Source organism: Symphodus melops, assembly GCF_947650265.1.
Source record: "Symphodus melops genome assembly, chromosome: 7".
In the NCBI taxonomy this organism is placed as follows: Eukaryota; Metazoa; Chordata; class Actinopteri; order Labriformes; family Labridae; genus Symphodus; species Symphodus melops.
The window spans coordinates 10,420,437-10,440,301 of NC_136697.1; the positions used below are offsets into that span (position 1 = coordinate 10,420,437).

General features: G+C 42.4%; 3 protein-coding genes and 1 long non-coding RNA gene across 5 annotated transcripts; 1 reads left to right on the forward strand and 3 right to left on the reverse strand.

Moving 5' to 3' along the window:
* Window positions 1–427: 427 nt before the first annotated feature.
* LOC306826208 (uncharacterized protein) lies at window positions 428–2,342 on the reverse strand. The gene is made up of 3 exons (XM_079347391.1): window positions 2,236–2,342; window positions 1,754–2,072; window positions 428–890 (listed from the first exon to the last, which is right to left on the reverse strand). Exons 1-3 carry the CDS (start codon window positions 2,303–2,305, stop codon window positions 716–718), a joined length of 564 nt encoding a protein of 187 aa, XP_079203517.1. The 5' UTR covers window positions 2,306–2,342; the 3' UTR covers window positions 428–715.
* A 63-nt stretch (window positions 2,343–2,405) lies between these two features.
* Window positions 2,406–9,258, reverse strand: mcm6 (minichromosome maintenance complex component 6). Its single transcript, XM_079347389.1, has 18 exons — window positions 8,983–9,258; window positions 8,678–8,824; window positions 7,508–7,618; window positions 7,253–7,340; window positions 6,848–7,009; window positions 6,586–6,751; window positions 6,348–6,496; window positions 6,105–6,255; window positions 5,882–6,023; window positions 5,612–5,753; window positions 4,812–4,919; window positions 4,363–4,518; window positions 4,136–4,264; window positions 3,865–4,029; window positions 3,635–3,755; window positions 3,320–3,526; window positions 3,086–3,225; window positions 2,406–2,955 (listed from the first exon to the last, which is right to left on the reverse strand). Exons 1-18 carry the CDS (start codon window positions 9,078–9,080, stop codon window positions 2,845–2,847), a joined length of 2,493 nt encoding a protein of 830 aa, XP_079203515.1. The 5' UTR covers window positions 9,081–9,258; the 3' UTR covers window positions 2,406–2,844.
* A 400-nt stretch (window positions 9,259–9,658) lies between these two features.
* LOC306826209 lies at window positions 9,659–10,959 on the reverse strand. The gene is made up of 2 exons (XR_013779387.1): window positions 10,865–10,959; window positions 9,659–10,825 (listed from the first exon to the last, which is right to left on the reverse strand). It is a non-coding gene; the product is annotated as an uncharacterized lncRNA (long non-coding RNA).
* A 65-nt stretch (window positions 10,960–11,024) lies between these two features.
* Window positions 11,025–19,634, forward strand: yme1l1b (YME1-like 1b). Of its 2 annotated transcripts, none has more exons than XM_079347339.1 (18): window positions 11,025–11,194; window positions 12,046–12,180; window positions 12,350–12,521; window positions 12,648–12,746; window positions 13,003–13,112; window positions 13,684–13,834; window positions 13,929–14,012; window positions 14,308–14,481; window positions 14,572–14,724; window positions 14,828–14,960; window positions 15,215–15,277; window positions 15,420–15,532; window positions 15,719–15,874; window positions 16,473–16,624; window positions 16,737–16,863; window positions 16,956–17,029; window positions 17,109–17,195; window positions 18,061–19,634. In XM_079347339.1, exons 1-18 carry the CDS (start codon window positions 11,168–11,170, stop codon window positions 18,202–18,204), a joined length of 2,154 nt encoding a protein of 717 aa, XP_079203465.1. In that variant the 5' UTR covers window positions 11,025–11,167; the 3' UTR covers window positions 18,205–19,634. The 2 variants fall into 2 exon arrangements, with proteins under 2 accessions (XP_079203465.1, XP_079203466.1); XM_079347340.1 differs by having other exon boundaries at window positions 14,329–14,481.
* The last annotated feature ends 231 nt before the right edge of the window (window positions 19,635–19,865 follow it).

A 19,865-nucleotide genomic window follows, 5' to 3' on the forward strand; every position in this document is an offset into this window, starting at 1 on the left:
AGCCGATCAGTGCCAAAAAAAAGTTATGAGACTACAGAAGAAAAATACAAGATGTGGAACCACAATATAATTTCTTGTTTTTAATTAACAAAAAACTGAAGGCAAACTTCGGTCCACTGTCGAAGTCGCACAAATACATTGACAAAGTATTTGTGTGATTTAGACAGTGCTCTCTCTTTCGATTGAGGCAGGTTTTTGTTTAAAAAAAACAAACTAAAGTTTTTATTTTTATTCAAAACTTTCGTCAAGTATCCATCATTAAAGGTGACTTTCAAACTGCCATATCCAAAATTAACAAGTCATCACGTTGATGACTAGTTAATAGTAGTCACGTAGTCTTGACTACCTTTTCCCCACAAGTTCCCTTCGTGGCCTTTGCAGATCTGTGTGCTAATCAGTGCTGATCCACTGGACAATGTTAAACAGCTTGAACATAATTGTAATTTACTAACAAAAACTGAAGAAGGTCCACAGTTCAAAAACACCAGAACTGTCTTTAAAGAGTGGGACTCAGCTGTCCTGATTTTTTGCATTAAACCACTAAAGAAATATTCAAAGTCTATGAACACATCAAAGAAGTTTTGGATATTTAAACTCTTCTCATGAAGTTCACATCTCATGTGTTATCAGTCTGAAGTGCTGCGGTGCAGAAGTCGCCTTCACTACAGTGACCATCAGGATTTGATGCAAATCCCAGCAGCCATGTATGTGTACATTATCTGTCCAGTTTAACTTCCTCTCCTGGCTGATTGCGGTAGCGGCTCCCTTCATAATCTCCCTCGTTCGACCTCTTCATCCTCTGACGAACTTTGAGCTGCTTCAGGCGGTTCTTGTCCACTTCTCTCTTAGCCAGAACGAAGCCTATGATACCCGTGGGGAGGCCAATCATCCTGGAAGGGAAAGGTTAACAGTCACTTTTACAGTTTCTTTTTTATTTTTTAATGACACCATACAAAATAAAATGCATTGCTACAAAAAGGTCCTGCACAAACGTCTACAATCTAGTTAGGTGTTTGGCGTCCTTTCAAAATACCTAACTTGTTCTTACTTTGATTTATGGCGTGTAACTCTGGGAAATGTATGAGTATTTTGTGACACGTAGGTCCTTCATGGACTGGCACACCTACATGTACTCGGACTGCTATCATAATGCCAATTTGTAGACACTTAAACATTGTGAAGACTGAAAAATGAGCAATAAATGAAATAATATAAATAAAAAGAAAATAACATGTTATTAAAGTACATTTATTACAACTACAATGAATAATTAAAATCAAATTAGCTATGTTTTTGAGGTAATGGAGACTTAACCTAGTGGTCAAACACTTTGAAACACTTACCATACATAAAACAAAAAACACGAGCGTAGCATGGCATGCTGCAGAGTACTCTCTTTACCTCAGGTTCTCGTGATCGTGGAAAGAAAAAATAGCAATTGCTCAGCACTACTCAGCAACAGTCCCTCAGTTGCCAAAAACTTAGATGTTGTTTTCTGCACTAACTGTCTCAGCTGGATGTCCACTGTAAATTTACATGTAACAAAAACAACCAGGCAGTGTTTGGTCATTGCTGTAAGATCTGTAATTTAAGTGCTGCCAGTTTGCTGCTGCTGTATGTGCATAAACTCTAATTCAACCCGTGAACATGAAACAGCTCTCATGTTTCCTGCATGTGCTGGTTTGATATGAGGGACTTTTAGTGTTATTCTGTCGGACAGTAAAGTGCACATGGATGAAGAAAGTAGACTTACCAAGCATAGCCAATCTTCATCATGGGGTTCTTTGCCTTCCTCTTGGGAATGTATTCAGGACCCTCCTCCTCCTCCTCCTCCTCAGCTGCTGTTTTCTCAGCTGGCTGGGTGCTGGAGGTGATGTGAGGTTGGGTGCTGGAGGTGATGTGAGGCTGGGTGCTGGAGGTGATGTGAGGCTGGGTGCTCCTCTGTGTCTCGGTCCTGGAGCTGCACAGGGAGGCAGCAGGAGACACATGGAGAGACCGACACCGAGCACCATGCAGCCGCAAGCACTGACACAGTGCCGGCCTGTGGTTCCTACTCGTGAGTAGCCCCAAACCTAAAGGAAGAAATGGCGACTATCAAAGACATTCATTACGAGGTAAATATGAAGGAGCAATCTTCATCATGAAACTGCGTGCTGACAAACATTTCTATTGTGCAAGTATCTTAATGTCTTCTATAATTACTAATATCACATAGCAAGTGTATCTGTATTTTACCTGACAGTATTGTCCTGACTGCTGTCACGTAGGGCGCCGCCATGTTTGTTGAATAATTTCCCTCGGGCATGCGCAGCAGAGTTCTTACTGCTGCCACCTACTGGACAACTTTATCAAAGCTTCATAAACTCTGCCCCCAAAAAAGTGAATATAAACTCAGTCAGGCACAATTTCGTTTTAATGACATTTTATTTATTGAAACATGTCTTTTCGCTTCTTGTCCTTATTTTACAAAAACACATTCAATATAACTTGAAACGGCAAGGCAGGTCAGATTTAATGTTTGCCTTTAATTTACAGTCATGGAGAAATAGCAGTTACACAATTCAGGCCAGTTCTCTCGACTAAGAGCCAGACAGACTCAAGCCAAACATGAAACAAGTGAAGGGAAAAGAGAGCAGTCTATTTACAAAAAGTTGGTTTGACTAAGAAACACCTTTTTTCTTCAAGAGCCCGAGAATAGTCTGTACAAAGAGCTGATCATCTCACAAAAAAAGTCTTGTAACATGTCATATTCTGCCACTATGTATGTGTTACATATGAGCATTAAAAAAACAAAAAAAACAAAACACCAAAAACATTTTCAATCAGGGTGTAAGGGATGTGGGTTTAATCTTCCAGGGTGTAGTTTGGATTGACGACAAGAACAGCCTCTTCTTCAGTGATCGCAGACACTGAACCCTTCAGACCAGCCTGGGACAGCTCGATGAGGATGTGATCCTGGAGGTGACAGACACAGTTACAACATCAGTCATGTCTGAACCTCTTCTTTTTTTATTTTTTCTCCTTTCTTAAAAAAGGGACTCCTCTTTGTCTGCTGGTCTAAAAGCAAGGTTTTATTTATACTCACATAGTGCACCAGCCTGTGGAGGACTTTCTCTATCAGGCTCTTCTTTTTGACGAGCTCCTCCTCAGAGTCGATCTCAGACTCAATCTCCTTCAGATACCAGTTCACCACTGCACTTTTCTTCAGCTCCTCCTCTTCCTCAGCTGTAACAAATATCGGTGAAGAGTTAAGACTGAATGATAGAGGAAAAGAAAACCGGCACAGGGAGTCTCTGAAGTCGTATAAGCCATTTCTTACCCTCCTCCACTTTTCTTAAATGCAGCACCAGGAGGTTGGAGATGCGTCTGTATTCAGGGAATGACAGGCGAAGAGAAGGTTTGGGTTCTCCGCCAGGCTCAGCATGTCCGTTCATGCCATTGGTGTGACCGTTGATTCCATTTCCATGCCCGTTTATACCGTTAACATGGCCGTTTATACCATTCACTGCATCAGGGACAGCGTTTGCTGCAAAGACAAGTCCAAGTTTAATCAACCTGAAGACACCACAGCATGCAAAGTGGAGGTCTAGAGTTCTGTCTCTGCACGTGTATTTATGTGCTAGTGTGTCCCTACCATCTTCCTGCTGCTCCTCTTCCAGCTCCTCCTCCTGCTCCAGGTTGATGTCGGGTGTCTCCACTCTGATGATGGACTTGTTCAGAAGACGGAAAGCTTCCTTTACATGTTTGGGCTGCACCTGAGGACGTTAAGAGGAAAAAAGCAGCAGGTCAACACTGTATGATTTTTTTGTTTGTTATTGATTTAAAGTCATGTTGAAACATTTGTAGCTTGCGTTCTGTGCTCACCTCGTCACAGCAGTGCATGCGGGCCATGCCCTCCGAGAGGCGGATCATGCTCTCCAGCTGTCGCACCGTGATTCTCCAGGCGGATTTGGACATTCCTCCGGAGCTGTCGCGCTGCCGGAGCCGCTTGTACTGCTCCACGATGAACTCCTCGGATTCACTGGAGATCTACGAAAACACAAAGTGGAAAAGTCACCGGTTAATTAATATACACGGACAACTTATCAAACATGACAGACAAACGCACACAATTTACACATTTCCAGACACACACCTTTGGTTTGAACTGTCTGGCAAAGAGCAGATATCTGCGGATCTCATCCAGAGAGTACAGCCTGTCCACAGACTCCTCGATGCGAGTGTGCAGGTCCACGATGCGTCTGGCGATGGCATAGTCCGTCACCTGGTAAACAAACCCGTCTCATTTTTAACCGCTGGACTATTACAAGGATGGCCAGAATAAGAATAATCACTGAGAGGAGCGGGAAGGCACACACACACCTCATTACAGTCATCCACCAGGATGAAAAAGAGGTCAAAGCGGCTCATGATGGGGGCAGATAGCTGCACGTTCTGCTTCAGACTCTTGCTGCGGTCGTAGCGCCCGCCCACAGGGTTGGCGGCCGCCAGGATGGAGGTGCGAGCGTTCAGAGTGGCCTGGAGGAGATAGAGGCACCGTCTGGTTAGTGAACTGAGGAGATTATGTAAAGTCCTCTGAGCTGATATAAAAAGCCTTTTTACAGTGTAGTTTCTATTTTTGGTTTGATTGAATGCACATCATGATGTTAAGTTACAATGTCAGAAAACAACGCTCAAACCTTTTAAAAAATGTTCTCCAATTAAAATTTTGTTTTTAAAAACCAATGGAGAAGGCACCTTTCCGAGTACATTTCTACAGTTGTCAGTGTCCAAATGCTTGTTTTCAGTTCACTACGATCTGCCTGTGTTACCTTGACTCCAGCTTTGGTGATGCTGATGGTCTGCTGCTCCATGGCTTCATGGATCGCCACCTGATCCTTCACATCCATCTTATCAAACTCATCAATGCAGCACACGCCCTGAGAAGACAACACCATCAATACCACTGTCGGGGTACCCCAAAGATTCTCCAGGTTACACTTCAGACCTTGTGAAGCTGAATGCCAACATCACAGCAATACATGTCAGTGTGGGATGAATACGATAAAAATAAATAAATCTGCTTGATTAGAGAAGTATTGGAATCTCAACCATGCACTCAAAGTACTCGGTGGCTTGGTCCAAAAATAATAACACAGATTTATGAGTAATGCTATTCTGATGTGAACTCGTCCAGATGAGGATAAAACCAGGAAGCACAGCACACATCAGCCGACTTCACATCCTGGCTGTTTCACTGTTCTGATGATCTCACTGCCACATGTACTCATCATCACTGTTGAATCATCTTGAGGGAGGCTTCAGAGGTCCACTCCTCTATAATAACATTAGTCCCTAAACCAGTTAGCCATCTTGTCTTAATGCGCAGTTAACACGATTAAAAATGAAAAGCAGCCACAGAATCAGCTCAGAGCGGTCAGGTCGCACCGACAGGTCCTGAGGAGGGGAGATTTTTTTTCTCCTTTTAAAAGCTCGGCACGAACACTACTTGGTTCATTTTCACAGTTTCATAAAGTTCCTGTATTCATTTCATCCGACTCAGGAACAGAAACAAATGTATGCAAGATGCAAGACTCCCTCCCGTGTTCTACTTGTGAGTCGTTGCACTCACGTTGTCGGCCAGCATTAAAGCTCCGGCCTCGATGACAAACTCGTGGGACTCCTCGTCTCGGACCACAGCGGCCGTCAGACCTGCAGCAGTGCTGGCTTTACCGCTCGTGTACACGGCTCGAGGGCTGAACTCCTCCACGTGCCTGTACACACACACACACACACACACACACACTTATATTAGCGGACACTTCTCTGCACAGTGTGCCACATTCAGGTCTCATGTGAACGTATTGATTTCAGCTCGATGCGTCTGCGTCCGGTTGCATACTTGAGGAACTGGCTCTTGGCTGTGCTGGGGTCTCCGACGATGCAAACGTTGATGTCTCCTCTGAGAGAGGTTCTCTCCATCGTCGTCTTGGGAACGCCTCCGAACAGCATCAGCAGGACGCCGCGCTTCACCTCGTCGTTCCCTGAAGGGACACAGTCACACTGAAAACCTGCAGCCTCCACAGACGCGAGAAGTGGCGTTTAGTGGCGGTGGTGGCACTGACCGTGGATGGTGGGGAAGAGGCTGGTGCACAGGTTGTGGTACAGATTCTTGTCCTGGCTCATCTCAAACACTTTCTCCCACTCCTTCTCCGTCATCTGACTCTTAATGCTCTCTGCAGTCTGCTCCTCCTCACGCAACTCCTTACCTCCAAACTACAAGAGAAAAGAAAACACACTTTTAAGCAAACATTCGGCACGTGTGGAGCATCATTTGATTTTTAAATTCCTTCATGTGCGTCTCTTACGCGTGGGTTCGTCGGGGCCACATTGCAGGCCAAGAAGGCCAGTCTGTACGACAGCTCTCTGACTCCCAAAGCTTTCAGGCCCTTCAGACCCTCAGCTTCAAAACCCTGCCGTCCACCTCCCACTCGGTTACTGGTCTCTGCTCGCACGCCTGAGAGGAGGAAGGACATACAGGCGGTCACAAAAACAGAGGACGTCGTCTTTTCGAGGTCAATATGGAAGCGCGTGGACCAAACATACCAGGAGTGCTGAGCTGAGAGACGTCCGGCACAACGATGAGGGTCCCAGTGAAGTCACAGCGGTCCCCAGCCTGAGCCGTCTCCACAGCCTCGGCTCTCAGGACGACCTCCAAGGAGCGAGGGATTGAGCCGCGAGGCAGCTCCGCCTGCGTCTCCTGGATACGCACCTGAACACAAAGAATCGCAGTTAAATCAGAAACTGCTCACTCTTAAGTTAGAATTCATCCGTTCCTCTTTAAATACAGCCACCGTCTCTCAGTTACCTTCTGGAAGTCGACGAACTTGGATTTGTGCGTGTCGAGGTGGAAGCGGGCGCGATTGTTGCAGACGGGGTTTCTGCAGATGGTTGGCGGAGAGTATTTGAACTGCTGGGGGACGTCTTTGATCACCGCCTGACAGTCCATGCACAGGAACGTACCGCTCACCTACAACCATGAAGAGACAATGATCCATTTCTACATCACCACACTGATTTTGGAAGCTCTGGCTGCTGGAATGAAATACAGAATAATATTTCCTCATATCATAAAGACTGACATGACCAGCTAACAGTTGATTTAATCCAATGACCTGTAATACAGACCATCTATGTTACACATTGGAAAGAGAACACATTGAATCAATCTCAGGATTCATTTTGACGTATCCTTTACACTGCAGGTGCTCACCAGTTCAGGGTGTACCGGGTGGGTCCTCACCACCTGACCAGTGATCCTCACCAGGGTGCCGATCCGCATAGAAGACAGCTCTCTGATCCTAAATTAGACAAGAAAACATCATTTCCTCTGAGAGAGCTACTAGTTCATGAATTTCAACTGAATGCGGCAAATTCATTTCAAAGTAAGCGGTCCTTAAAGGAAAACAAAGTACACGCTGCGAGAGAGAGAGAGAAGGACTCCCACAGACATGATCACATGACCTACTTGTGTCTGGTTGGCAGTTCCTCGAGGGCCACGTAGAACTCTTTGTTCAGAGGAACATTGCCGTGATCCCGAGCAAAGTTTCGCACTGCCCGACAAAGGAAGGGGTAGACTCTGAAAACAGAAACATAGTTGTTCACGTCACTGAGGGATGTAAATGTTCCTGCAGGTCGTTTATGGAGCTGCAGTTGTTCTTGCACAGATCTCAGGATAGTGCTTCACGTAAGGTATCGACTTCTCATTTGGCAGATATTTAATACGTCTAGAATAAAAACAACTGGATTCAGTCTCCTCATTGTATGTGTGATGCCTGTGTTTTAGTTTGATCTATTATTTGTTAACTTCCTTGAAAATATTGCTGATAAACCGATTAGATTACAATAAAATTACATTGTAACTCAAAGGAACATTATTATATTTTTTCCAATAATGAAGGTTAAAACAGAACAGAAAGACTGACAGCTGATGAGCAGTTACAAAAACTGGATTAATTTTCCCCCTCAAAAAAAAAAAGAACGTTTTTTTATAATGGCTTCCAATATAAACTTCTGCTTATGAATGACAGGTTTTTAGGTAAAAATAAAACATAAACAGTGTGGGGCTTGTAAAGACTTCTAGGTCACTCAAAATATTTTATACAAACTGTGATGTCCACAATCCCCATCTGAAAGAGTGACTTATTAAAACATCTAATCTTAAATTATTTTAAATTAAGTAGACAGCTGTTATAGCAGGTTTTGTCCTCTGGCATCAGAGACATACACTACAAATACTCAAAACAGAATCTGCTTTGTTAGACAGGCGCACAGAAGGAATTGCAATGTGATGAACTATGTACAAAGGAATTAAATTAATGATCAACAACACACACTAAATAAGTCAAGACTAATATGTACAATACATAGATTGATTTTGGAAGAGGATAATAATTCAGTATTTACATGATTAAGCTTTTGGGCATATAATAGGGCTTGGAACAGGAAAGGGAAATATGGGAGCACATCTACATCTAACACGCGCGCGCGTGCGTGCGTGTGTGTGTGCGTGTGTGTGTGTGTGTGTGTGTGTGTGTCAGGGTTAACAGTGAGACCTACTCACACCTGCATCCTTCAGTTTACAGAGATCAAAACAAGGACATCAAAGGGGTTTTTGATCGACAGATGGTTGTCTTACCTGTAGTACTCCTCTTGGATGGTTGTGGCCAGCTCCTGGTTGAAGCCCTCCAGGTCTGTGAAGCTCACCAGAAGAGTGTTCCTCTCAGGCCGGATCAGCTCCTCGGCCTCCCGGACATACTTCACCTCCCCATCCCCGGTCTGAAACCTGCACATGGGACACAGGCAGTAGAGGAAACACGCGTTATTTATTCTCGTCTTACAGCCCGTCAAAAACAACAACCGACTACCGATCGCTACTGACGACTAACATGAAAACAAAAAGCTTGCATCGTGCACTGTACAGCCTGAATTTGCCGGACTCACTCCTCTAAGAAAGCCTGGAATAATTTCTGGCATTTTTCGGCCAACTCGTCCTTCACAATCTCTCCGGCATTTTCCGCTGTTGCTGTGGCAACGTCCATCCTGAAAAACCCGTCAAACTGCGATAAAAGGTCCAAAAAGCGATGAAGGTGACAAAGACGCAGTCTGCAGCTCACACACACGCAGCACGCTGAAGTCCCAACAAGAGACAGTCTTTCGCGCGAAAAGTTGGACACGTGATCTTTGGCGCGCTGCTTCTCACCAATCAGTGGAGTTGTTTAAATATTTTTCCGTTTTTAGCCAATCAGGAGTGTGAGTGTCAAATTACGACCGGAAGAGAAAGAGGAGCCTCGGTCGGAGTCTCGCGATAGACTACGGGGTTGTTGAACTTCATTGGAAGAGCGGATAATTCAAGCTGTTAATATTGAATATTGAATATTTTGAAAGCAATATTTATTTAGCAATGAGGAAGAGAAAAGGAGGGGAATTAATTAAATGGGAAGGGGCAAGAAAAGTATGGAGGAGACTTAACAAAAGTATAAATTAATAAATAAATTAATATATAAATAAATACTGGAATAAATAAATAAAAGACTGACTAAATAAATTCATAAATAATTAAATGCGTAAATAAATATGACAAAAAAATCAAAATAAATGCGACATAAGTAATTAAATGTCTATTTATTTTGACATTTATTTTTTTATACATTTATTTACTTCCACATTTATGTATTTACAAAGGTTATTTATACATTTATTTATTTATACTTTTGTCAGGTATCATCCTCCAAGCTGCTGAAAAAGGAAGAAAACTCAAGAGAATCAAGGAGCAACACAGAGGCAATTAAACAAAATGTGGTGGTCAGGTTTGAGTGAAAAAAAAAAATCAGAGCCAATGAAAATGAAAAGTAAAATATATGGTCAAGTTTGGGGTGAGGGAAATGTGCACATTGGATGATTTAACAGTGACTTCAGGACAAATTGAAAACACAAAAAAATTAACCCATGTGTGGAAAACAAAGGTGAGTAAAGTAGTAAGTGTTGGGGAAAATATTTGAAGTTTGAAAGGGTGTTATCATTGGAGCGACACTCACCACTACTATGAAAGAGCTAGTCGAGCTTCATTTGAATAACATATTTTGAGGTTCAATAGGGAGCAAGACATCCACTTTCCCATGACGGAATTGTTTGTTTCAATAATTAAAGCTTGTTTTCTATAATACCCAGTTCTAATATTTTGAGTGAGGAAGCAAGAAGGTACAAAATTAAATTTGAAAATATATACATTTTAAAATATCAGGGGGTCAGACTCGTCACCTTTCAGTGAAATTTGCCTTTTTGGATCCAGAATAGGTAACATCTGCAATAAAAAAAAAATCAATAAATAAAAAAATAAGCGGGATAAATATGTGACACTAGCCTACAATAAAAAAATATATACACATACACCATTGTTACAGTTGTACAGAAGCATTGTAAAGGTACAGCAGTGTCTGAATGGAGGTGATGCACATTTACATTGAGCATGTACATTGTTTATATGTAGCCTAAGTGTTATGTATTATCCAACAACGGGCTGCCTCTTTAAAACAGATAAGTTGAAAGGCTATCTATCCAGGAGTGTCTGATAATTATATAATATATAATAATAGAGTTAACCTGGTCTGGAGCAGACTTATTCACCACCATGGTAACCCAACCACATACATTTCAAGTAATAAGTCACATCCAGATGCAACACTACTTTAAATAATTTAAATAATATTAAGTCATTGAATGCATCTCAGATAAATAAAGGTGAGCACTATGCACAGAAAGTCAATACGGTGCTGCTATTCTGCATCTCAGATGTTCAATACATAGACATAATATACGTAGCCACGTCTATTGTTCAATAGACCTTAAGACAACCTGAAGGGAAATGAATGACGACTGTAGTTGTTTTATTTACGGTAAATACAAATATGTCTGTCTGCAGGGGGCGGTAATGCATTTGGTTGCAAAAAAATAATAATTAAAAAAACCCACTAAGAAGAAAAATACGTCATTTCCGGTGTGTCGGCTGTGGAGTGCACAGTTTGACTTGCTATGGCTGCTAAGATAAAGTGAAGGAAACACCGACCTTTAACTAATAGAGGTGTAATTTAGTAATTTCACGAAGTTTGGTACCACAAAGACTCAAACTATGTTTTCTCTCACGGTCCAACCTCAGGTACGAAAAGAAGAAACGTCGGCCCAAGCTAACATTAGCATTGTTGTTGTTGTTGTTTTTGATCCTGCTAGTCAGCTAAGTTAACCTTCTTCTCCACTTATGAAGCACAATTATATTAAGATTTGTTTTTATTGTAAATACACTTAAAGTGGGCACTTTAATGTTAACATTATCTTTTATTCAGACGTAATCTTCGGGGATTCTAACCTGCGGTCAGATAAGTCAAGGCGAGGTAGCTTTTCTGTTTATGGATCATTTACTGCTGATCTCTAAAGGTTAAGAAAACGTGTTTTAGTTACTGCTGTCTAGATTATGACTGTTATTAATGTTAGCTTGTTTACCTTTCTGAACTGTTCTAATAACAGCCTGTATCTAACTTTCACTCACCATACCATTTAATTAAAGAAAATAAGCCTGAAACAGATTTCTTTAGGAGCTGCTCACCTGTCTGTCAGTGTGGTTGGATCTCTTCATGTGTTTTTTTTCTCTCATCAAGGGAGGCGGTTGAAGCTTCTCGTTGGTGTCCATTAAATGCTGCATCATGTTGGTTGTGCTGTTTGTGTAGTTCTTTTTGTGATATTTGCACAGTTTCTGTCTCGTCTGTTATCTTCTCACCTCTTTCATGTTCTTTCTTCTTAAAGTCAAAAAGCGTCCACACCGACGATTTAAAAGACGGTGATGCGTCCTCAATTTATAAATCTTGATCTGCAGCTGTTGACACTCACAAGGATATGACACCTTTGAATCGTTTTTTTAAAAATGATTCTTCAGTTAAGCTTTACCTCCCTGGTATCTCTGGAATCCGTGCTTGAATGTTACTCACGTGCTGTTTCATTGCGATGTGATCACAGGTGACTGTACCACTCAGCCATCTCATCAATGTCCTCAACTCAATGAAGAGCACGGTGGGAAGCAGCAGCAGTGTCACCTACAAGTCAAGCAAACACAAGGAGGATGTCTCGCTCCCTGAACTACACTGCACAGAGGTATGTGTTAGCTGGACTCAAGCTGCAAGTTAAGTATCGAGTATGAGACACTCCTTTCTGTTGTTTTAAAGATCTTATTCTCTGATTTAGTTTTTTTTATTAACAAAGACAGTGTCCTGTGAAATAATGCACTGAATGGTATCGTGTGTGTGTGTGTGCGTGCGCTCAGCCCATGTGGAACATGCGTGAACTTGGCTTATCAGACCTGGGAGCACAGCAGCTGGATGAACTGGTGAGCAGCGTGTTCCCGAGTCCACAGGAGGCGTCTCTTCCCCTGGGGGCACAGACCGCCTGGAGGACCTCGCATCTGTCTACGCACTCATTTTTCTACAATAAACATGGTGAGATTGGGCAGCTGGTTTTTAAAAACTACTTGTTAACAAGCAACAAGAACCTTTACTGAATCTTTTCCTTCAGTTTTATAGAAAGATAACCCGGATACTCATAATCTGTCTTTTGTTCCAAAGGTTTCTCATACGCTGGGAGGCCTGTGTCGGCCCAAGTCTTTTCTAAGCAGCTCTCCTCGCCTCTCAAATGTGTCGTCACTGAGCAACAATACGGGCCAGGTAACTGTAAATCAGAACCTTTTCTCAGATAACAGACAGGAAACTAATCCAAAGCTTTAAAATGAACTTTGAGCGGGGATTGACAGAAGTTTACATGTTAGTTTGAAACCTTACAGACTAAAATAACTCTAAGACCATATTCTTGATATCTGTGGTTTCTTATTTTGCCATGTTTGTGCAACTGCAGCAAAGTAATATGACAGAACAATGATTAGTTTTTCCTCATTGATAATAAAAGCTCCTCTTGCATTTCAAGTATGGGTCCAGAGCAGAGGTTTTAAAACATTAAGGACCAAAACCAGACGACTGCAGTCCGGCCTAGAGCGCCCCCTGGAGTCTGAAGGGTTCACACCCTCTTTTATGAAGGTAAGTTCACATGCCTCAGAAATGACTGAACTTGAGAGTGAATCTTTCGACACTGTTTTTGTTTCAGGCTGAAATCACGGTCTCCAGGTCCTTCGTTGGATGACGTATTTGATATTATATACTCATTTGCATGTTTATCAAAAAGGCCTGTGATGTCATGAAACAAGAGGAATAGGATACTGGCAGCCAGGTAGTTAGTTTGTACCCCATGTACAGAGGTTGCGGTCCTATGGATGGGGGGTCCGGGTTCAGATCTGACCCGTACTTTTCAGCTAGTCATTCCCCAAACTCTCTCTGATTTATGATGACATCCACTGTCCTGTCTCTCACATAAAAACATAAAAAAAGCCCCAAAATACATCTTTTCAAGAAAGTCATGTCTTCTGTTTTTTATTGTATTAGCTCATGTTATCAGTAATGCAACTGCCTGTGTGGTTTATTTGCAACCCAAATACTCAGTCCTGCAACTGAATCTGATTAGCTCTCAGCATTACGATGATGCATACACAGTTTGTCAAAGCCGCGCTGTGACTGTGTGGACGACGTTGACAAATCTAACATTGTGCTGCAGGGTTTTCTGTCCCGTGATAAGGGGTTGGACGTTGAAAATCTGGACAGCATTTTGAAGAACAAGAACATTCCTAATGGACAGCAAGATGCTTTCAAGCGAGGCTTCGCTGAGGGCTTCCTGAAGGCCCAAGCCCTGACTCAACGCACGCAAGGCATGCTTTGACACAAACACTGTTGAATGAACCAGCAACATTATTAACCATACAACAGTGCTAATTTCCACTTTTCCTGGTCCCAACTGTTCAGACTCTCTCAGGAGGACTCGTCTCATCCTGCTGGTGCTGCTTCTTGTGGGACTCTATGGGCTTTCTAAGACCCCCTTTATATCGGGTAAAGGCTCCTTTTCTCCTTGAAATGAGCGTTGTAGATGATATCTAATATGTTAACACGTGTTTTTAATGAAACTAACATTTGCCTACAGAGTCGATGCATGCATATTAAACACTCAGTAACTTCTAACAGAAGAACTAGGCCTGGTGTAAGGACTCACTCTAAGCTGCAGCGTTGAATCTGCAGTCAGATGTGATGCTTTCATAACTCTCAGTCGCAGGCAGCGTGTGTGTGAGAGTTCATTAACCTTGTCATGCAGCGTGATTTCGAACTTTAATCTAACCATTTTGGACAGTGCGGTTCCGAACCACAACAGGCCTGGACTCGGCGGTGGACCCAGTCCAGATGAAAAATGTCACGTTCGAACACGTCAAAGGCGTCGACGAGGCTAAGAACGAGCTGCAAGACGTGGTGGAGTTTCTGAAAAACCCTCAGAAGTTCACCGCTTTGGGAGGAAAACTGCCGAAAGGTAGAGTCCTCTCACACTGCAGTTTCGCCCGGGGTCTTTGTTTCTTACTATGATAACTTCTAAATGACTGCGTCGCCCTTTCTTTCCAAGGCGTCCTGTTGGTCGGTCCTCCTGGGACTGGAAAGACTCTACTGGCCAGAGCAGTGGCAGGAGAGGCAGACGTGCCTTTCTATTACGCCTCTGGCTCTGAGTTTGATGAGATGTTTGTCGGAGTGGGAGCCAGCCGCATCAGGAACCTTTTCAGTACGACGATTATTTCTGACATTTAGCCTCTTTATATCCGTTTGTTTTCCACTGTACAAACAGATAATGATTGTGCTTGTTTTTTCTTTCCTTTTTTCCCCAGGGGAGGCTAAAGGCAACGCTCCCTGTGTGATCTTCATCGATGAGCTGGACAGCGTGGGTGGGAAAAGGATCGAGTCTCCCATGCACCCTTACTCCAGACAGACTATCAACCAGCTCCTTGCTGAGATGGATGGGTAATATTTAAACTTAGCCGTTATCACGTATTTTGAAACATAAGAACAACAAGATGTTTGTCTGTGAAGGAAGGAATAGGGAAATGACCATAGTTCTGAATCCGTTTGTCCTGATGAACGCGACAGTGTTAATCAACACAGATACAGTCGATTATAAATGATGTAATGCAGTGCCAAAGGATGCCACAGTGATAAACGTGAAATGGCAAACTCAGATCAACATGGTTCCTGTGATTCTGTTCGATTTGTTTCAGGTTTAAAACAAACGAAGGCGTGATCGTCATTGGAGCGACAAACTTCCCCGAGGCTTTGGATAAGTAGGTTTGCCTGCACGTCATGACACGTCTCTTTAAGCCTGTTCAAATGTCAGAACTGGTCGTGCATACAGTATACACAGATGTCACTGTTTATAGCCCGCACAGTCACAGCCGTGTTTCATGAACTGTTCCTCTCTTGCAGTGCCCTCATCCGCCCGGGACGCTTCGACATGCAGGTGACCGTCCCCAAACCGGACGTGAGGGGACGCACGGAGATCCTCAACTGGTATCTGAAGAAGATCAAAGTTGATCCTTGTATGTTTATTATTCTTTAATATACCCTCACCTGTTTGATGGTCGTGAATCGCTGATTCAGCACAGAGCAATGTTGCACATCATGGGGAGTCTTTACTGTACTTTAGGTGTTACCTAGTCTAAAGCTGAAGTGCCTGTTTGTGATCAATGTGTGGTCTTTGTTGACGTTGTGCGTCATTTCTGCAGCTATTGAGGCAAACATCATTGCCCGCGGCACAGTGGGCTTCTCAGGAGCTGACCTGGAAAATCTGGTTAACCAGGCCGCCTTGAAGGCAGCAGTCGATGGCAAAGACATGGTCACTCTGAAGGAGCTGGAGTTTGCTAAAGACAAAATCCTCATGGGTGAGTAACGAAAGAGAAACCTCTTCCTGCACTTCTCCTCACTTATGATCGGGCCTTCTCTTTCCTTAATGTTTGAAACAAAATAGATGTTGAAGATGTTGATGATCAAAGACCGGACAAATGTATACTTCATGTGTTTACTGATGAAAACCACGGTGAGCTACAATCACTTCCTCTAATCACGGCTGATATGTCTGATTATCAAAGATGAATAAAAGCAAGTGACTGTGCAAAAATGTAAAAAATAAAAAAAAATGGGGCTGCGGGTAGCCTAGCGGTTTTGTCGTTCGTCTCATGCTCAGAGGCTATAGTCTTCATCTCAGCGGCTGTGGGTACGAATCCGACCTCAGCCACTTGATGCATGTCGTTCCCCTCTCGACATCTCCTGTCTCTCTACATTTGTCAGTTGCAGTGAAAAGCATGAAATGGATCTTCTTCCTCTTGTATGGAAATAGCTTACCTGCTCGGATCACTGTCAAACGTCATGTATAGAAATAGTATTGAAATAGTGTGTTTTCAATATTTGTGTCGCATTTTTAAAATCCTTCTCTTTCCTCATGTTAGTGTTTTATTGACTGTGTTTTCTCTTCTCTTGTAGGGCCTGAGAGAAAGAGTGCAGTGATAGACATAAAGAACAAGAAAATCACAGCATTCCACGAATCAGGCCATGCCATTGTAGCTTACTACACCAAAGACGCCATGCCCATCAATAAGGCCACCATCATGCCCAGAGGCCCCAGCCTGGGACATGTAAGAGAACCTGAAGGATTAGACTCTGCACATTTAACTATAACATCAGGTCTTTAAGTTCATGGAAATCCTCTCTGCTGCTTTAATTCTCGTCACTGCTTTGTTTTCTCAGGTGTCAATGCTCCCAGAGAATGATCGCTGGAGTGAGACTCGCTCTCAGCTTCTGGCTCAGATGGATGTGAGCATGGGCGGCCGTGTCGCAGAGGAGATTATCTTCGGCCATGAGTACATCACTACAGGTCAGATGAAACCCTGAAAATGTTTCCAAACAAAAAGCAGAATCTCATTGGAAGAGGCCTGACATGTTGCGTTGTGGTTTCCACCTCTCCAGGCGCATCAAGCGACTTTGACAGTGCTACAAAGATCGCCAAGATGATGGTGACCAGATTTGGAATGAGTCAGAAGGTAAAGTCGTTTAAAAGCCAAGGCTGTTTCCTTGTATTTTATGGACATTTATATGTTTCTTGTCCTTCCTGTGTTGCAGTTGGGAGTGATGACCTATCCTGACATGACGGCACAAAGCCCAGAGACACAAGCGGCTGTGGAGGAGGAAATCAGGGTCTTATTAAAGGTTTGTGGGATCATTTTAAGGACACTGAACAAAGTCTGACAAGTCCTCCGTACTTTCCTATTTACACATGCACGTCACAGTGGGAGGCTTTCACACTGTTAACACATCTATTTGAAATCCCTATAAAAAATTTAAAAAAAAAGTTTAGACTCGGCCTCCTGTTCAGGGACGACAGGTGTGAATTAGCTCACCAGGAGGATTTCAGGAGTTACGTGCATGTGTGAAAACACCATTATATACCCATCTATTGAATGTTTTCATCTACAAATACTAAATTTAGAGGTAATTATTCCATTTTTATTTGTGCAAGTAAAGCGTCACAATGCTTGCCCTTTAAATACAAACAACTCAACAACAGACGCACACAAAACAGTGCCAAACAAGTACAACAAAAAACAGACTGAACGGTACAGGAAACAAAAGAAGAGCAAGAACAAATCTGATCTTTTTCATTTGCATCATACCGCTCAGGGAGATTCTTTGCAGTTTCTTTGTTTAGTTTTTTTCAAGCACAAAGAAAACCTATTCAAATGTCGTCGTTTTTTAAGAACGATAGGGCTGCTTAAGAGTCCAACATTAAAGGGACAATGGCAGAGTTTTCAGTTTAAAAGATATTTTTCCCATCCAAAGCCCTGGTTTATTTTCAGGCACTACTGCTATGATTTGAGGTATTTTATGCTAGCTGCAGACACACCTTGTCTGCAGTGAAAAATGCAACAAGACATGTAGCTGCAGTGACAAATGTGTCCACCAGGGGCTGCCATGTAGGCTGTATGGAAATCATTCAGATCGCTTAGATCTTGAACTTCAAGAAAAATCTTCATCAAAACCTTTTCTGGCCTTCACTTCTCTTTGCTTTCTACAGGAGTCCTATGAGCGCGCCAAAGCCCTGCTGAAATCTCATGCCAAAGAGCACAAGAACCTGGCAGATGCTCTGCTCATGTACGAGACTTTGGACGCCAAAGAGATCCAGCTGGTCCTGGAAGGAAAGACCCTTAATGCCAGTTGAAACTAGCAGGGACACCATCAATCGGAGGGGGGCAGAAAAAAAGGGGAGAGGTGTCAAGTTTTAAGAGCCCAGCAATCAAGAAAGGAGGAGCTGACTTTGCTGCTCATGAACAGAGATCATGAGCAGCAAAGTACAAGGGGTCTGTAGTATACCTTCATGCTGTCACCTTCATGTAAGCTCATCAATATTTCCAAAGGCAAACAACTTTTCTGTGTTCAGAGGTTAGCAGGTGTACTTTATGTTGCACAGATTCAGAGTACAGGGTTACATTTCTCGCTGAGATATTTGGGAAACTGTAACCCCCCCTCCCCCCTTTATTATGTTATAGGGGATATCTGAATGTAATGCTTATTTTAGGTCACAATGTTTCTGTGCTACGAAGGCACCTAGAATTTCAACACGTACTTCAGCTGTCCTTTAGTGGTGGTATTCATTTCTGACTCTTTGCTCTTGATCAAGCTTTCATTATTATGTGCTGTGTTTGGACTCGGATTACTGTGTGTTAAGGATGATTTGAAAGACATGCACCCTGCTCATTTTAAAGGTGGCCTTTTGGGGAATGTACTGTTAGGTTAATATCCCTTTTGAAGTAGAAGTGAACACACAATGTCTCCGCACTTTAGAGAAGTGTATGAACTGAATATGCACTTGTAAACTTCTTGTAATTTATTTTATTTAATCTGTATGTACAGATGGTTTCAAACCTGCTGCTTAGCTTAAGAAGCATGCCACATTCAAATGCTGGGGATAGATTTTTAAAGTTCTTCTCTTGGCGCCATTTTTTTTCTTTTTAAATAGAAAACAATTCTGAACAGTGTAGATTTTTATTTCTTGTGAATGTGTGGATTAAATAATGTTAATCCTGGTCAAACTAAAAGGTCAGTTTGACACTATTCTTTTGTCATCACTTTAAAACGGGAAGATTTCTGTCCTCTTTGAGTCTATACGTTTCTGTTTGAAGACATTTTAAAGGAAGGTTAGGATTTGCCAGCACTGATAGGTGCATAATGGAATTTAAACTTTATCAAACCAAAATCTGAAAGTTATATCTGAGATTATTTTTTTGGTAGTTGTTTCTCTGTATACACATTCAATGTCTAATGATTCAAATGACAGCGTACCGAAAATTTGTTTTTGAACATGAAACTCATTGAACTATAACTCCTGTTGTGATGACCACCAGCATGTTCAACTTCATAGCATTACCTTTGTTGCAGATATTTGCTTCAAGAGGAGACACCATAACTTCTGTTTATTGGCCTTTTACCCATGTGTTAAACTGTACATATACGATTAGGGTGAAGTGAGATTATTGTATATAGATTTATAGCAAATGCTTTTATGCTATGAACACATCCAATAGCGGTCAGCCAGCAGTGGTCAATGAATGTTTGAGCAGCTGAAACAAATAATAAATATCCAAAATAAAAGACGTTTTGGAGTTTGTTTGTTTGTTTGTTTGTTTGTTTGGGGGGGGGGGGGAGTCCTGTAAAGTTTCATCACATTTGTTCTGATAAAACTTTAACATGTAAAGCATTATTTTGCAGTTTTTTCAAAATGCTAATCGTTTAGCGGCTAAACTTTAGCCTATTGGAAAAACAATCAACTCAGACTGTTCTCCAAATTCATTAGTGTGACACTGACACACACAAAGGAGTTAA

Excerpts from the sequence above, each read along its gene's own strand:
- LOC306826208 (XM_079347391.1), bottom strand. The coding sequence starts at position 2,305 with ATGCCCGAGGGAAATTATTCAACAAACATGGCGGCGCCCTACGTGACA. Across the intron at positions 2,073-2,235 it reads AGTCAGGACAATACTGTCAG|GTTTGGGGCTACTCACGAGT; the intron begins GTAAAATACAGA and ends TTCTTCCTTTAG. Across the intron at positions 891-1,753 it reads ATGAAGATTGGCTATGCTTG|GATGATTGGCCTCCCCACGG; the intron begins GTAAGTCTACTT and ends TTTCCCTTCCAG.
- mcm6 (XM_079347389.1), bottom strand. The coding sequence starts at position 9,080 with ATGGACGTTGCCACAGCAACAGCGGAAAATGCCGGAGAGATTGTGAAG. Across the intron at positions 8,825-8,982 it reads TTCCAGGCTTTCTTAGAGGA|GTTTCAGACCGGGGATGGGG; the intron begins GTGAGTCCGGCA and ends TCCCATGTGCAG. Across the intron at positions 3,527-3,634 it reads AGAGGAGCAGCAGGAAGATG|CAAACGCTGTCCCTGATGCA; the intron begins GTAGGGACACAC and ends TTGTCTTTGCAG.
- yme1l1b (XM_079347339.1), top strand. The coding sequence starts at position 11,168 with ATGTTTTCTCTCACGGTCCAACCTCAG. Across the intron at positions 13,835-13,928 it reads CCTGACTCAACGCACGCAAG|ACTCTCTCAGGAGGACTCGT; the intron begins GCATGCTTTGAC and ends CCAACTGTTCAG. Across the intron at positions 14,013-14,307 it reads TAAGACCCCCTTTATATCGG|TGCGGTTCCGAACCACAACA; the intron begins GTAAAGGCTCCT and ends CATTTTGGACAG.